The following is an 18,466-nucleotide window of genomic DNA, read 5'->3' as shown; positions in this document are numbered from 1 at the left end:
AGAGAGAATCACCTTGCTCCCTCATAATGGTGGTTAAAACGTAGGAAATACTCTCTTGTGCATTGTTAGTTTGGAGGAGTCCACAGAAGAGTTGTGTAAAATGACCCAGCCTGACTGGGCTACTCCAATGCTTTCTCCTCCTGAAAATCATACCTGAAAGAAACGAGAAAATCTCTAGCCTTTTCCCTGTGTAAGTAGAAAATGCCTGTGATTATTTCTCAGACCTCAATGACATCCTCAGTGTAATCCCTATGATTCAAGTCAAGCAATCCAGGTGTTTACTTGTATATAAAATTGGTGGAGCCCTGAAGAAAGTCCAGGTGTGTTTTCTCTCTGAAATGGTTGGTCGGTTCTTCTGGGTGCTATTCAGGGCACCAACTGGGATGTGTCCACTGTCATCTCTTGAGATTATTGTCTTAAATAGTGGCCTCTCCTTAATCCCCAGCCATCTGATGTACTTTTTTTTATGTCTCCTGAACTTAATCACAGAAAATAAAATGGATACCATCTAAAGTTCTAAAAGCCTTTCATGAGCACACTGATAGGCTGCATGCTGAGACCAGTTCCCTCAGGATTTCTACGAAGCAGTTTATGCTTAATACAGAAGTAACCAAAAACGTGAAAAACAATGAAAAAGGTGAATTCAGCTATATATTAAACATAAAGTGTTTGTCAGTTCTTATTATCTAAAGGTATGCATACACATGGGAAGAAAGAATGATTCTTTGTTGTTTGGGGAGTGTATACAATAATTTCAGTTAGAGTGTTCTCAAAATATCGTTGTTAAAAGTATTTCCTGCAAAATGAGTCATCTGTTATGTATTTTTACTCTTCAAGAGTTCCTCTGCACGACTTGGAGATTAATCTGAATAAATTATCCCTGCCTTTTGAATTATTAATCTTGGCTGCATGATATGCAAATCAGACTGCACTGGCCATGTCTAGCGACACAGCACTGGGTCAGAAGCTGTCTGCAGCTCCTGGAAGAGTTTCTGTTAAGAGAGAAGCCGTCAGCAGAATGGTAAGGGAAACTACAGCCCATGCCTCCTGGACATATTAAGAAAGGCCAGGTTTTCTGGTGAGGGTTTCTTTTGAAAGTGGCCTGTGAGTTAACCAGTGCTCAGGGAACTGTTCTTAGTAGATTTGAAGCAGCAAAGGGAAAAGACTTCTGACTTTCACATCTGCTTCCTATGACTCTAAATGTAGTGATTTGATGGCTATGTACTACATTTATTTTACTTTAAAAGGCCTACTGTAATTAGAGTGATTTGAATAAATAAAGGTATTTCCAGAAAAGGGGAACTATCTCACATCATGGAAAATAACTTAGCATGTAAGTTTTACAGAAAAATCTAATAGGATGAAATTTTAGTCATTACAAACTTTAGATTTTTCATATATATATATATTATATATATATATATATAAATATATATATTTAAGAATAAGGTTTACTAAGGAAAGTGGCAGATTGCACAAGCAATTGCTGTAACACTCACCAGAACTTTCCAAACTGTATGAGCTATTCTCTAACAACCTAGTGAAAAATATAACTTGACACATACTATAATTTTTCATGGTTTGGTGTCATTTAGTGAAATACAGAAAAATGAAGTAATCAATGAGTCCTAAATGCTTGTATTTGTATATGTGCAAATACTGTTTCGTTTAAATTGTTTCATATGAAAGTAACTTGTTGAAATACCTTCCTTGCTGTGCAACTTTTCAGTGGCAGTTATAATGTTAACTTCTGTTAGGCTCTCTATCATGGCCAAGGGTATAGAAAGACATTTTTTATTAAAATAAAGGGGATGTTTATTAGTGTCTATTTTCTAAACTTCTGGTAAAGGACACACATTATTTTTACATTTAAGAGAACTGATTTTATAATGAATTTTTTCCATCATTTCAAATTAAAAATGAGTACTAGCCATTTTCTCATATATGTGCATTTAGCTTCTTAATCTAACAGACTTGGTGTTGTGTGCTGGGAACTAATGATTTCACTTTAGTTATCCATGTTTTTTTTTTTTAAAGAAAATGCACTGTTAATGGTTCACTCAGATAAGTAAAAGCATGTTTGTCAGCATATCCATTGCCTATAAATAGGAAGGCTCCTGGGTAGTGGGAGAGGCTAGTAATGTGCCAGGGGAAGTGCTCCCTTGTGTTGGGAGTTTTGCTTAAAGGAACACACATTACTCCCTGATTTGTGTACTTATGTCATAACAAGAACACACTCTGACATACACATCACTGAATTTGAAATACAACATTCTCAAAATAGTGTGTCTTTATGAAGCTGAATCAATCTACATGTATCGGAGAGCCTATCTCTAGAAAACCATAGCCTGTTAATAGTATGAATGTGAAAATGGCTATAAGAATGGAACAAATTGAAGTAATTATATTAAAGTAATAGATTATGAGATATCATGAAAAGCAGAATCACATTTTAACAAAGTTTCAGTAATGTGGTTTGTGTTTTTGTTGTTGTTGTTGTTTGCTTTTTGTTTTGTTTTGGTTTGGTTTGGTTTATCCAGATAGGGTTTCTCTGTGGCTTTGGGCTGTCCTGGAACTAGCTCTTGTAGACCAGGCTGGTCTTGAACTCACAGACAGATCTGCCTGCCTCTGTCTCCTGAGTGCTGGGATTAAAGGTGTGCATCACCACCTCCCGGCTAAGTTTCAGTAATATTAAAGTATAAAAATATTAGGACTGATTGGTTTAAATTTCTTCCTTGATTTTTTGCTATTTGATTCCACGCTGGACTACACAATTAATATGTACTTTATCTACACATTTTTGTTTTTGTTTAATTATTTCTTATACTTTAGATTATATTAATTACATTATTTTCCCTTCCATTTTCTCCCTGTGAACTCTCCTATATACTCTTCCTTAATCTCTTTCAATTTCATGGCCTCTTTTTCCATTAATTCTTGTTAAATGCATATATGAACATGAATGTACCTAAATACAACCTGTTCACTCTGTGTAACATTATTTACAAAACAACTTCTAAAACAGAGGCTCAGAAGACATTGTGGAAAAAGGGGCAGGAAGACTGTGAGATTGTAAAATCAGGAAGCTTCTGGTAAGACTGTGTCTCCTAGTAATGGCAGAAGCTGCACCCACAAAGTCTCACCACGTGATGGCCAATGCTGAGCTCGGCAACAAAGACAGCAACAGACATGCTGAAGTGAATGGGGAAAGCCCATAAGGTTTCAGTCCTAGCAAAGAACTACAGTCAACTAAGGAATGCCTGGAGTGGGAGCAATAGTTTTACCCAGGGAAGGGCGTGCCAGTTGTTTACCCAAAACCACAGAGTCAACCTGAAAATAGACACTTGTAAAGGTTTTTATGGTGGTTGTGATTTGTTCTTAAAGTAAGATTTACTCTATGAGAAGCAATACAAAAGTACAAATTAATAAGTAAAAGTAGTTAATCAATTTAGCCAGTTATTTTCTGTAACTGGCCCCGGTATTCTCTGTTTTTACTGAACCTTCAGTCTTCAGGCTCTCTGGATCACTAGAAAACAGAATTATCCATCACTTCCACTTGGCCCCTGACTGGCTGATTGGTAGTTACTGGCAGCCGGGTCATCAAGTTGCATATGTCTTTGTAGATACATTTTTGATTCCATTTTGTGATCCATACAAATTGCATAAACCCATGACATTTCCTCAGCTTAAATGGGATCCGGTATAATCAGAAAGAGGAAGAGGAAATTCAAAATGAAGCAAATGAGTTTCTTATCTCCAGAAAACTTTTTATTGTCTTAATTTTCATTTAACTTGTGTACCAATGCTTTCTACACGATATAAAGATCACAAAATGAGTCTTGAAGAGCTCTAACATTAAAGCCTAGACAAACGAGGATTAGCTACAAAAGACCTGGCAAATAGAGAAAAGGGGAAAGATTGCAATGTTCTAGAAGGCAAGGAGGAAAAAGCTTCCAGAGTCATGGCATTGAAAGCTGCAGCAGATTTGAGTGTAACAGTGAGAAATGTTCATTGTCTAATGACCCATGCATGCTAGCTTTTAAAAACCCATGTCCCTCCTTTTTCTACTTTATTTTTTTAATTTTTGAAAATTTCACACGTAAGTACTCTATTTAAATCATTTCCTCCTCTGTCTCACCCCCATCCAACTTCTGCTGTGTTCTTCCATCCCCCAATTCCTTCTGTAATTTGTAGTTACAGACAGTCATACATACACAGAGAGACACATATTTAGTAGATACACACATACATAGATAATGTATATGTGTATACAACCCACCATTAAGTCCATCTAATGTTGCTTGTACATACACATGCATAGAGGTGACCGCTGGGGATTCAGTAACATCGGGGGGTTCATCCCTAGAGAAAACTAGTGTTCCGCTCTCTCAACAGCTATAGATTGTCACTAACTCCTCCTCTAAGGGTGACATCCTCTTCAGTCTCTCCCATTCATATTGCCATGTCAACAGGTGTTGTCATTATGTAAGTCTTGTTGAGCAGCCATCTTGTTGAGATTTTCTAGGTACAACTTCCCTGCCATGTCTAGAAAACACTATTTCACAATAGGCACCTGTTCCTTTGCCTTTTAAGTCATTCTGCCCCCAATTCCACAATGTTCTTTGAGCCTTCGCTTTAGAGGCTGTAGATATACTAACAGGGGCTGGAAAACTCCATGGTTACTTACTCTCGACACTTGCCCATTGTGGATGTCTGCAATAGTCTCCATCTGGGGAAGAGGAGAGCTCTACTTATCTGAATGGACTGATGTACAGGTCCTTTTTAATATTTTTCAATTTAAAAGTTTTATGTTATTAATTACATGCATACTTTGGTTTATTTTAAAAAGCTAAATAAGCATAGACAGACATAAACGAAAGGAGAAAAAACACAATAAAAGCCTTCCTGCTAAGCCTGGAACCATTTTGGTATATATCTTTTTAGACTTTTATGTGTTTGGCAATTTCAGATTAAACTCTAATTAAATATCTTAAATCCCTAAATCAATTCTAGAAGTTACATATTAAAGTTTGCTTTATACAAATCTGTTTATAAGTCAGAGGTCTCAATACCATAGTGACTGGTTTGTGTGTGTGTGTGTGTGTGTGTGTGTGTGTGTCTGTGTATCCCATTATGCACAGGGTAAGTAGATCTTATTTTGTAGATTTACTACTTCTCTAGCCATAGAGGAAGTATTTATGAAACTGCTTATTAACAGTCAGGTTTCCGGCCCTCTCTATTCAGCATGCGATTCCAGACCACATAACAACTGTTAGCCACTGTGCAGATGTAGAAGATAAACAATGAACAAAACAACTTTGTAAAAATTGTTAAGACAAAATTTAATGCATAAGGAAAGCATGCACTCACTTAGGCACTAAGTTTATTTAGATTTGGTGAACAGGCAGCCAATGAGGGAAACAATCTTTATACCTGAGTCTGAAAGAAATACAGATAGTAGACACACTATGTGGGCATGAGAGGAAGAACAGCAGAAGAGATGCAGATGTTCTAGCACAGTGGGACTTCTCTGTGCAGTCAGAGGACAGGAGAGAAGGAGCTAGAGCAGAGCAAGCAGGCTGAAGTGGCGTGTAGGGGGTGGGGTGGGGGCATTGAGAATATGCACATTGGTCCTTGGAAGAATTTTAACATAGGATTGCAACATGATTTGATTTTGTGCTACAGATTTTTCAAGAAAAGGTGAGATGAACAAGAGCCAGAAAAAGTATGAGGCTACAGAAGGAGAATATGTTACATGTAACTATTCCCTTTGCAGACTGATGTAAGTATATATAGTGAGGAACTGACAGACTTGAGAAATACATAGAAATTAAAGTCAACAAAGCTTGGTAGTTTGTTCTTGATGGAGGTTAAATTGCAGCTGACTGTAAAGACTTCTGTGGTAGGCATTTGAATACATGGAAAAATTATTTTACTGGCGAAGGTGATTCAAGATTAGCTAACAAATTAGGATGTCTAAAGTCAAAGGTGCCTGTAAGAAATCAACTCACAGCAATACAATAAACTATTGGTATCCATCAGACAGATCTGAGATAGGTTACAATTGTAGGAGTTGTTTGTACATAAATCGTCATTAAAAGTTGAACATGGACAACATCACCCAAGAAGAATACACAGAAGGGAGAAGCGAACTGAGATAGGAAATCAACATCTCTTAAGCCACAAAAGAGGCAGAAAGTAGCCAGGGAGAGGAAAAGAAAGCCAGGATTCTGACTTGTCACAAAAGAAAATGAAAGGCGTATTCCTAACAACTTATTGCAGGCTAATAAATCAACTGGTGAAAATTGACCACTGGGTTGGGAAATGTGGTGGCTGTTTGAAGAATTTGGGGTCACAAACCAGATTAGGGAGTGCTAGACACAAAATGGGTTCCAGATGAGAAGGCATTTGGTGAGACATTTCTCCAGAAACCGAGCCTGAAGAGGAGGGAAACAGGGGATGCAGGAGAAAGTCTTTAAACCTGGGACAAAATTTTCAGATTGATAGACAATGGTGTTTAAGCGCTGGTAGACAAAGCACAGATGGACAGATCTAGAAATAAAACTGGAACACTGGGGGTGTGCCATCAGCAAGTCCTTGGTGTAAGGAAGAAGTCTGAAAGGGTGTGGGGAGAAGGAGTGATCTAAAGAGCAGATGGATCTGGCAATGGGTGGTTCCAAAATGAGCCAATGAGGAATCTCCTACTTGGTGAGCTAAGGGGAAAAGACAGCTGTCTGATGGTTGTGGTGAGCAGGGTAGAGTAGCTGGAAAGAAGTCTGAAAGTAGAAAGAAATAAGAAATCAAGAAATGCAATACATTCTGCCATTCTCTACAGAGGAATTGAAAGTGAAAACACAAGGCTTGGTACTCCAGCAGTGTTTGTGGGAACTGGCTCAGACAGTATCATGTAAGCATGAGGCCTGTGGTGGATGCCCAGTGCCTGTGCTAAAAAGAGGGGTGGGGCATGGAAAATCCCAAGGCTGGAGAGGCAGAGACTAGAGGGTCCCTGATGCTTTCTGAGCAATTGTTCTAGCCAACTGGAGAATTCACGGTTCAGAGAGAAAGATTGTCTGAAAGAATCAGGTAGTGAGTGAGGACACATATGCCAGCTTCTGGTCACCATATATACAAACACATATGTGGACACAAATGAACTTATATACATACACATGAACACATGACTCACAAAGTAACTATAAATACTGAAATTATATGCAAATTTATGATGTATTCTCATAAATAAAATGCTGCCAAGATTCCAGCAATCAACTTCAATAAAATCTGAATTTGGCCAAAGTAGATACATTTTCCATATATCTCCCTCATAGAAAACTTTACTGGGTGTCTAAAAGCTTCATATGAAAATAGATTGTACTTATAATAAAATAATTATTTGACTGTGACTAATACTCTCAGTCATGTTTAAGAGGAAAAAATTAGAAAAGTTTGTTTTCAACCTTATTTCTTCTATTAGAAATAATTAGTATCTAATATTTTTAAAAATCAACATGTTTTCAGGTTACTCAAGTCCTTGAAACAGTCTAACTACAATGTACCCTTATTGCCAAAGAATGATAAGTTATGAGAAATTTGAATTGGTATTCAGAGGGTCTTACTACAATGCTTTATTAGTTGGTGTGGTGGTTAGTTTTAAAGGTCAATATGGCATGACCTAGAATTACTGGGACATAGATTCTTAATGAGAGACTGTCTACATTGAGTTGGTCTGTGGGCGTGTTTGTGGGAGACCATCTTAATTAAGTGATGTTGAAAATTCAACCCACAATGGTCAGTAACATTTCCTAGGCAAATCCCTGAACTGTAAAAAATGTGGAGAAATCCAGCTGAGTACAAGCAAGCAAGAAAATAAGTACACATGGATTCATTTTGGTCTTCTATTATTATTATTATTATTATTATTATTATTATTATTATTATTATTATTTTGGTTTTTCGAGACAGGGTTTCTCTGTGTAGCTTTGGAGCCTATCCTGGAACTCGCTCTGGAGACCAGGCTGGCCTCGAACTCACAGAGATCTGCCTGCCTCTGCCTCCCAAGCGCTGGGATTAAAGGTGTGTGCCACCATGCCCAGGCATTTTGGTTTTCTCTTGACTGTGAATGTGACGAAGCTGGCTGTCTTCCATGCTATGATGGACTGGAAACTGGATCTGTGAGCTACAATAAACTTGCCCTAAGTAACTTTTTGTGAGGGCATTTTATTCCAGCAATAGAAATGAAACTAGAAAAGCTAGGAATATGACCTCAGCCAGGAGTAAGTCTGAATGGTGTGCTCTCAGAATTCATGTGGTGGGACCTAACTGTATAGAATGATAGGACTTCTGTGAAAGCAAAGGACATGGCCCTCATGATTCAGATAGTGTCCTTGTAAGAGGATGAAGGGAACTGCCGTGCCCTGTGTCTTTGCTGGGAGAATAGCATGACTTGTCACTAGATACTGAATCTGCTAGTACTTTAATCTTGTACTTCTCTAACTGTGTAAGGAAGTCAAACAGTTCCATTATTTCTATAGTGTCCACTATAAGATATATTGCTACAGACACAGGTATTGACTGAAATAGCACAATACTGAAGTTTCTACACTTCGGTGAAATCATTTCTAAATAATTCTACAACCAGTCCCTACTTAATATTTTATTAATATTAAATGAAACAATCCTCAGAAAGTGGTGAACATAATACCTGGTTACACTGTTAGCTTGCAAGACATGGTGACCATCATTACTATTTCTAAGGTTTTTAGCATCTTGTTTTAAATCTTAAGACATTGTATTTTAAAATGGAGTCAATATGTTCTAAGTTTAATAAAATAAGAAAAATTCTTTACTGTATTCAACCAGGTAAAAGCTATTCAAAAAGAAAACTGTATTCAACAACCCTACTTCCCTTCCTGGGTTAGAGTTCAGTTCAGTTTAACTGCAGAATTTGTAGGGATCTGTGTTTGGCCCTGAAGATACAAAGGTGAGTTAGCTTCTGCTCACTGCGAATTTGATCACTTTTTCCTGCCTTTTTGTTGAGCCCTTTTTTTGTTTCTGTGCTGAGCTTTGGTGAATGTTCTTATTGTGTCCGGAAGCAACTCTTCATCAAGTAGAGATCTGGTCCTTATTTCCCAGGTGTCGAGTCACATTCCATCCCAAAACTTACCTGCACTTTTATTATACTTACTATTTTTATTTATTTATTTACATGTGTGTGCATAAACACATTTGTGAATGAGTTGCACATGTGTAGATGAGCAGGTCAGGAACTACAGGAGATAGTTTTATTCTAACATTTAATCATTACTTGTTTTTATTCATATCTTTAATACTGTATCTTGCATGTATTTTCCTGCTTCTTCTCAGGAAATCATCCATTGCCTCACAGTAGCCACTCTGCTTTATTCTTTGCTATCACACCCAGTGACAAGAATACAGTTTGAAGATGTTCAATGAAGCCTTGTTGAAACAACAGACATCTGCACATATAATGTATGAGTTTGCATACAATATAGTAATGTGTATGAACATGTGCTTGTGTTTTGTTTGTTTGTTTTGATTTTGATGGGGGTCTCACTGCATTGCCTGGCTTGTCTGAAACTCACTATGTAGACTAGGTTGTGCTGGAACTCACAGACATCTGCTTGCATCTGCTTCTTCAGCCCTGGTGTTAAATGTATCCCCCATCATACATGACTAATATGTGTATTCTTCACCAACTCGCCACAGTTAAGTGTTAGATTTTCAATTATTGTTCTCCCATTTGTCCTTGGTCACAGTCAAGTGTTTGACCTTTTGTTTCCCTTCTGCTTTAGTCACAGAATTCATCATGTCAAAACTGGCTGGTTGCAGAGAATATCTTGAAAAAGTACTACCTCTCCACATTTTATGGGATTGAGTTCGTTTTGGGGATGCTTGGGAACATCACCGTGGTGTTTGGTTACCTCTTCTGTCTGAAGAACTGGAACAGCAGCAACGTGTATCTCTTTAACCTTTCCATCTCTGACTTTGCTTTCCTGTGCACCCTCCCCATGCTGATAAGGAGTTATGCCAATGATAACTGGATCTACGGAGATGTTCTCTGCATTTTCAACCGATACGTGCTTCATGCCAACCTCTACACCAGCATCCTTTTCCTCACTTTCATCAGCATCGATAGATACCTGCTCATGAAGTACCCTTTCCGAGAACACATTCTGCAAAAGAAGGAGTTTGCCATTTTAATCTCTTTAGCTGTCTGGGTTTTAGTAACCTTAGAAGTCCTACCCATATTCCCTTTCATAAATTCTGACCAATCAGGCAAAGACACCATCTGCAAAGACTATGCAAGTTCCGGGAACCCTAAATACAATCTCATTTACAGTTTGTGCCTGACTTTGCTGGGCTTCCTCATTCCCCTCTCTGTGATGTGCTTTTTCTATTACAAGATGGTAGTCTTCCTAAAGAGGAGGAGCAGGCAGCAGGTGACTGCTCTGCCACTGGACAAGCCTCTGCGCTTAGTGGTTCTGGCAGTGGCGATCTTCTCTGTACTCTTTACACCCTACCACATCATGCGCAATGTGAGGATCGCCTCGCGCCTTGATAGCTGGCCACGAGGATGCTCGCAGGAGGTCATCAAAACCTTGTACATTGTGACCCGGCCTCTGGCCTTTCTGAACAGTGCCATCAACCCCATCTTCTACTTTCTCATGGGAGACCACTTCAGAGAGATGCTGATTAGTAAGCTGAGACAGTACTTTAAGTCCCTTACCTCCTTCAGGACATGAACTGCTGGATGCATAGTGTTGCTGGATTTTCTTTTCCCTCCAGGTCTCACCGCCATTTTCAGCCCCCCAAAAGCACACAAAGACATATAGTAATTATAAAACTGTTGGTTGATGGCTAGGGATTCCACTGGCTAGCTCTTTCTTAATTTTTAACACATCTCTATTCATCTATGTATTTCCGTGTGGTATTGGCTTACCAGAGAACGCCTGGCGCATCCCACCCTCCTGGTCACTCCATGGTGTCCCTTTCTGTCTCCCTCTGCCTACCTTTCCCAGAATTCTCCTCCTCTCCAAGTCCCACCTATCTTCCAGCTTCTATTGGCCAGCCAGTTTTGTATTCATCAACCAATAAGAGAAATATATATACAGAAGGACACACCCCATCAGCAGGGCTTCACTTAGCAAAATTGCTCTGCAGTTGAGTTTTAACAAAGTAGACCACTGTCTCCAGGCTTTAGCTACTCCCACCACATGCAATGCTGGAGTACAAGCTGGGTCTTTGACAGCCAGCAAGTCTGTTTAAATAGGTACACATATCTGTCTTTATTTCAGGTTGTATCCCAGAGCATAAGAAAATATGCATTAAAAAAGTGTTAATATCTTCACTTAAGAACTGAAAAAAGTGAACTAATGCTGTAGCATCTGGACACTTAAGATCTAAAACCTTGGAATTTTAAGAATTCTTCTATCAGTGTAAAAGAAATACAAGATAGCTAGATTATCATGCCACATGAATTTCATCATTGGCCAAGTTGATAAACATGTTTAGGAAATACTCTCTGCTATGTTTATTCTTGCAATATTAAAACTTTATGTGAAAAATAAATAGAACTCAATATACATCATTAACTGTTATTTATAGAAGTTATATTCTTGGAAAATGTAAATAAGAGAAATGTTTAATAAAAGCAGTGCAATTAATTTCTCTGTACTGATCATGAACTGTAATTCACCTGTAATATATCAATCAGTCCTTTTTCTGTTAGATGGGCTATAGCAAATAAGAATCTTTGTTTAGGTTAGTAGGATGTAAAATATTCAACAAAGGGAACTGGTATGCTCTGACTTGGCTTTCAGGAAATTTGGCCATGATCAAATTCCATGGTAATTCTACTAAAATATTGAAGATATATGACAAGGAAGCATTCAGAAATTCCACCATTACAAAACTCTAAATATGTTTGAAACTTATAGCAAAATAAAGCACACCAAAATAAGTTCATTGTTTTTATTTAGATTGTGCTGTCTTGAATTTTGATGTCACAATCTGTTGCCCAGCACATGAAAATATAGTGAACATCCCTTCCACTTCCATCTCCTCTAAAAGTAGAACTTTAAAAATACATTATTTGGGCTGGAGCATAACATTAAGATCACTTGCTGCTTTTGCAGAGGTTTAGGTTCAGTTCTCAGCACCAGGCTCAGCAGCTCAAAACTCCCTGCAACTACAGTTCCAAAGGAGCAAGGCCACATTCTGGACAGAGTTATGGAGAAAAAGAAAAATCTCATGGCCATATTTTGTCTAGCCCATCTTTTGTTTCTAGATTATGTTTCTATTCAAGTTGCCTGTTTTTTTTCCCTTATGTAACTTTTGAGGCCAACTTCTGCAATTTCTTTCAACAAAAACAAACAGCTGCTCCCCCAACACACATACACATTTGCCTGGCAGAATGTATGCTTAGCCTCCATGAGGCCCTGACATAGATTCTAACATACATACTGTTGAAGACCAGCATCTGACCTCCTGATAACTTCCTATTTCCTCACACAGATCTACCAAGAAAAGTTAATTCGGGGGCAAAATTTTGTTCCCCAAAATTATTTTTTAATTATTTTATCAAACCACTTACCTACACCAATGATCTTACCAAATGATATTTTTAAAGAAATATAAGATACCCATAAAAGGAATAATTATCTGAAGTCCTAAGAGATTTGAAATTTATTCATTTCTCAGATTCTTATTTTTTGATGTTCTTGTTTCTTTTTTGTTGTTGTTTTGTTTTGTTTTGTTTTGTTTTTCTAGATAGGGTTTCTCTGTGTAGCTTTGGAGCCTGTCTGGAACTCACTCTGTAGACCAGGCTAGCCTGGAACTCATAGAAAGCGACCTGTCTCTGCCTCCCAAGTGCTGGGATTAAAGGCGTGTGCCACCAACACCCAGCCTTTTTTTTCTTGCTTCTTGATGAGGAACATTTAAAATATTGTCTTACTCTTTGCCATAGGAAGACAAGGAAAGCAGCTGAGACATAACACAGGAATGATGGGATTTCATTATAAGGCCATGTCATGATTAAGCACAATCATGTACACTACACTGGTAATGAAGTACAGCATATTCTCTTTCCAGCCTCTCTCTCCCTCCTTCTCTCTCTCCTGTCAAATATCAGCAGGAGACATACACTGTCATTCAAGCAGGAATAGGAGCTCTTTAAGTACTGAGCACGTCAGGTCAGGAACAATGACTCAACATGTGCACATGCATAAAATCAAATCCATTTTACACAGACCTGCCCACAGGTCTGTGAGAGTCTTCCTTCTGTTTCTTTTCCAACATGAGAGATCTGGAAGCAATCAATGCCCAAGGTTTCCCAACTGTTGTGTGTGACTAGATTCATGGGTGCAAATTACTGTAGAAAGCCTGTTGTGGTCTTAGGGTCGAGTACACTTTCTAATGCATGGTTATTAGCAACAAACCCAGAGTTCACTTCTTTCCCTTTATTTTGGATTTCTATTAGAAAACATTTTCAGAACCTTAGAGGGAAAGACATATTAGTGATCAGAATTCAGACACCAAATTTCATTCTAAATATTTAATCCAAATGATGGCACTGCACTCGGGCAGAGCTTTAAGTATTCTGGGCTTGGCTCATGGGAACTCACAGAGTCTGAAACAACAACCAGGGAGCAGGCATAGGACTGACCTAAGTCCTTTGCATAGCTAGGACAGTTGTGAAACTTGGCCTATTCTTTGGACTCTTGGTAATGGGAGCACGGCTGTCCCCAGTGATTTGACTCGATCTTGGGAACCTATTCTTTAAGCTGGATTGCCTTGCCCAGCCTGAACACAGGGGAAGATGCCCAGTCTTATGGCAACTTGATATGCCATGCTTTGTTGGTGCCCAAGGGAGGGTTGCTCCTTTCTGAGCAATTAAGGAGGAGGGGTAGATGGTCAGGCTGTAAAATAAATAAATAAATAAATAAATAAATAAATAAATAAATAAATATGCCAGGCTCTGTCATTTTGTCTACGAATTGTCGTCAAAGGTAGTGGGAATACAGGTGCAGAAACCCAAGTGTGGAGTTTAGTGATAGCTCAGGGTCATATGGCTGAACTTCAGAGACCATGACCTTACACAAACTCACCACAGCACAATAGCAAGGAAGGAATAATATGTTCATGTCAATTTTAGATCAACTGTGATGATGTTACTTTGAAGACTGTCACATAATTAACCTCAGTGAAATCTGCTGATATTGAAACTAAGGAAGACACCCCCAAAACCATGTGAGGACAGGCTCTTTTCAGGGTCAGTTCAAGTACACAGGAAGGATACAAAATTTTTCAATAGTTTTGAACCCTGTCATAGAGGAAGGAACCAGGAATAACATTTTCACAAAATACAATAAGCTTGAGGATACATACATACTCTTTCTAGATAGATGGTCTTTTTCGTAAATAACTAGCTGTGCAATGCTTGTATAAAGCAAGGGTCTTTAGTAATGCAATCAAGCCATATGTCACAGAAAGCCCTGTTTTAGTGAGATTTCCAGCAAAATCCAGGAAGCATAGCCATATTCTCCCACACAATAGTCATACAAAAAAATACTTAATCAGAAGACTTGGTTTTGTTTGCTTTTTTTTTTTTGGTTTTTCGAGACAGAGTTTCTCTGTGTAGCTTTGGAGCCTATCCTGGCACTCGCTCTGGAGACCAGGCTGGCCTTGAACTCACAGAGATCCGCCTGCCTCTACCTCCTAAGTGCTGGGATTAAAGGCGTGCGCCACCAATGCCCAGCTTTGTTTGCTTTCTATTGCAAATAACTTTATGTTCAAATCACAAGATTATCTGAGCTATTAGCTCTATCTAGAAAAAATAGCTATTTGACCTTGTTTCTAAAGATGGTAAATAATTTCACATCAACTTTCATGTCACATTGGAACATCCTACATGGGCCAGTAAATAAAATATACTGCTACAGGGATATATTTGCAACGTTCTTATGGAGATATGAAACAAGGAATATTCTGTGCATAGTTTCTAGCTTAGTTGCACAAACTCACTAGGCCTATTGCATTCCTCTGCCCCATGTGCTACTGATTTCATAAAGAAGTTTCCAGAACAGGGCCAGAGTTGACTTTGATTATTAGATCTGCCTGACTTCAACAAATGCCAGAATCTTGTTCTAGCGGTTTATTTGAACATGAACTCCACATGGCATTTCCTCATGAAGTTCTCTCCAAATGACCACCTCAGCATTTAATCTCAAGAGATTTGAGAGATCTAAGCCCTGAAGTGTTTGCAAAACTATGGGTCATAGTTGACAGATGGAAGGGCTGATCTAAGGAAAGATTTTTAATTGTCTTGCTCATTGGAAATGCAGTCTTGTCATATAATGTTTTATCTTTGAGAATAGAACTTGAAGTCAATGAAAAGAATGTTACCTTCACAACTTTCTATAGAAAGTTGTAATAAAATAAGTCTGCAATGGTGTATGTGTGAAAGGCCTTCACTCCAGTTCACTCGTGGACAGCTGTAAGATGATGACCCCTGTGAGGAAGGACAAGAGAACCCATCCTTACACTTAATAAGCCATTGCTGAAGCTGTGGCTATTTCCCACACACTGCGCAAGCTTCCTGTGGTCTTCAGATATGTGACAAACTGGGTAATAAACATTTTGTCAGAAAGTTAGTAAATTCTGTAAGACTAACGTATACTTATGGGACTATTACCACCCTTACCATTTACTATGTCTACCACTGAGGAAAACAGCATGTGGTCTGCTTGCAGAAAGAATTCTCTGGAGGATAAACAGAATGTCACCACTGTCAAAACACAGTCACACAGGCAAACTCAGTTGTATTTCATCCAGGGAAGCAGCCTTGCACAGAGAACACAGGCAGTGTTAAGGACAGGCTCAATGTTAGTCAAAAGGAGTTTTCTTCTGCCTGAGTCCGCAAGACTAAGGTCTGACTTATTCAAAGAAAGATAAATATAACCTGATTCCAGATGAATTCTTTATTTCAAATCCTGCAAAGCACTGAGGCACAAGCAGCATAACTTTCTAAACAGCCAGCACACACATTACCAAACCCCCAAGTAAGAAAAGGCAAAGGTAAGTATTTTCACACAACAACAAAAACCACTGGAAAGTTCTTTTGAAACATCGATGATGTGTATAATTATCTGGTAGTGGTTGTAGTGTCTGTGAGAATCTGGGATGCCAGATGTAAAGGAAGATGTATGGATGTGGGTAGGGAGCTAAGGAATTAGTCAGAACTCTTGGATTCAACAATCCCAAGGGGGAGCATGCCAATAGATCAGGAGCAAAGAAAAGACAAAGTGTGAGCTTATGCAAGAAAGCAACTAAGACATGTGCTTTCACAAACATTAGGGGTCGCACATTAACCCTTGCACAGAATTTTATAGTTTCCAAGTAGGGACAACATAAATGAGGAAAAACTCACTGACATTTTACAATTCTATCATGTTCACGAATGAACGGAGCTGACAAAGTCTCACTGTATTAGTCAAACAATCATTTTCTCCCTGTGTCCTATTTCCTCATTAAACTCTCTATAGCAGGGACTGATAAGATAAACTACTGGTATGGAGTTGGATCCTAATTCATTAAAAATAAGCATAAAATCATGTTTTTGTATATATGTAGAATTCTGTGACAGCTTGCCAGTTCTTCAGTGAACCCACTTTTTAAATGTCTTTTGAGATATTTAATATTTGCAGGGCATTCTGGTGAATACTGGGCTATAAATAAACAATACTTCCTTTTTGATTATCTCAGGGTGTTACACACATAAACAGACATGAATATTATAGTCTAAGCAAACGATGAAATGTACCAAGGTGACTAAAATTGCTTGGAGAAGAGAAATAATTTTGGCTCCTTGTGAATTTTGGGATAAAGAAAGTCCTTCAGAAGTCTGTCATGGTCTCTTCTGAGTAGAAACTGGTGCTGGGGAACACAGCCTGTGCAAGAAAAAAGGGACAATATAGTAAAGATAATATCCCACCAGTGTGCAGTTTCAGACATGATCATCAGAGTCTGTGGGAGAAGAGAGTTGTCACATTTGAAGACCAAGCAGCTTTCACTGCAGCACATATAGAACCTTCAAGAATTTTTAGATCAGAACTTCTTAGAAAGTTTTTTGGGGGGGTGGTGGTGGAGAGGCTTAAGCAAGAAAGAAAATAAAATTGACTGAATGGTTAAGTAATTATTTTATCAGACAACATCTTGCCCTTGTCCTGCTTCCTCTGTGTTATTCAGTGTAGACAGCCTCCAGTACAATCCTCACTTTCCTTGGTTTTCTTCCCAGAAAATCATTTTTACATGTTGACTTTTGCTTGTGGTGTGACTTTTCTTGACAATATGTTTGACTAAAGATGATGCAAATAAAGCTGAAACCTATCAACATGACAGTGCATATAAGGAAAAATTTAGAAGGCCCACTATTAGATTAAGAGCTTCAGACAATGATTAGTGAGAGAATAATCATATATATATATATATATATATATATATATATATATATATCACATACTTAAGAGCAACATTAAATGGACACACACCTATATACATGTATTGTGTGCATATACAATGTGTGTAACAACAATAATTAAGAAAAAACTTGAGTTTGAGTCAGAGGGGGGATGTGGGAGGAGTTAGATGAGGTAGTTGAGTTGGAAGCATAGAAATCATGTAAATAAGAGCATTAGAACTGATAGATAACACTTTAAATGTAAGGTATATAAAATGAAATAATCCTTAAAATAACATATCCCAAATAGAAACATGAAGTCATTTATAGTGACAACATAATAAAATAATTTTTAAGTTTGCCAGTAATTAGATTATGTTGAGTTTGAGAAGGAAGGAATTATAAGTCAACTTTTATGCTGCACTTAGCAATATTGATATGCTAAAAAGACCTCCTAAAAGTATTCATTTTACAAAGTCACTGAATAATTATGAAGTAGGTATTTGGAGACATATTTGATTTTTGAACAAAGTGGCTTCATTGGAAAACATTCACTTGTGTTGGTAACATGTACTCAAATGTTTCTTAAAAAGAACTTTCTATGACTTTTTTTTAACCACTTGACATTTTATCAGGCTTTCACAATTCAAAACAATGCCTCATTTTTAAGAAATCATCTCATTTATGAGACATCTTTCTTTCCCAAGATGGTATTTAACTGTTTAACTACAAGTATGTGCTGGAAAATTGAAGAAATATTTGCTTAGAATTTTATGGCATATAACCGATAAAGGTACATGGAAATAGTATAAACTGAGGGGTTTGGCACCAGATGTACAAACTGAGAACATGACTGCTCCAAGGTATGGTTAAGCACATGACTGTAGTTGTAGATATGGAAAGAGTATAGCAAAAGGTATCCGGAAGCGTCCAGAGCAGAGAAAGAAAGCAGGAGACTGAATATGGCCAGGAGACTGCATTTCACCATGA

At 38.0% G+C, this 18,466-nt stretch overlaps 1 protein-coding gene across 1 annotated transcript; it reads left to right on the top strand.

The window, feature by feature from the left end:
• The first annotated feature begins 897 nt into the window (after positions 1-897).
• Positions 898-11,980, top strand: Sucnr1 (succinate receptor 1). Its single transcript, XM_027391678.2, has 2 exons — positions 898-1,021; positions 9,813-11,980. Exons 1-2 carry the CDS (start codon positions 938-940, stop codon positions 10,761-10,763), a joined length of 1,035 nt encoding a protein of 344 aa, XP_027247479.1. The 5' UTR covers positions 898-937; the 3' UTR covers positions 10,764-11,980.
• The last annotated feature ends 6,486 nt before the right edge of the window (positions 11,981-18,466 follow it).

This window comes from Cricetulus griseus, assembly GCF_003668045.3.
Source record: "Cricetulus griseus strain 17A/GY chromosome 1 unlocalized genomic scaffold, alternate assembly CriGri-PICRH-1.0 chr1_0, whole genome shotgun sequence".
Classification (NCBI taxonomy): domain Eukaryota; kingdom Metazoa; phylum Chordata; class Mammalia; order Rodentia; family Cricetidae; genus Cricetulus; species Cricetulus griseus.
The sequence above is the reverse complement of the archived record's forward strand: the minus strand, read 5'-3'. Positions and strand labels throughout refer to the sequence as shown.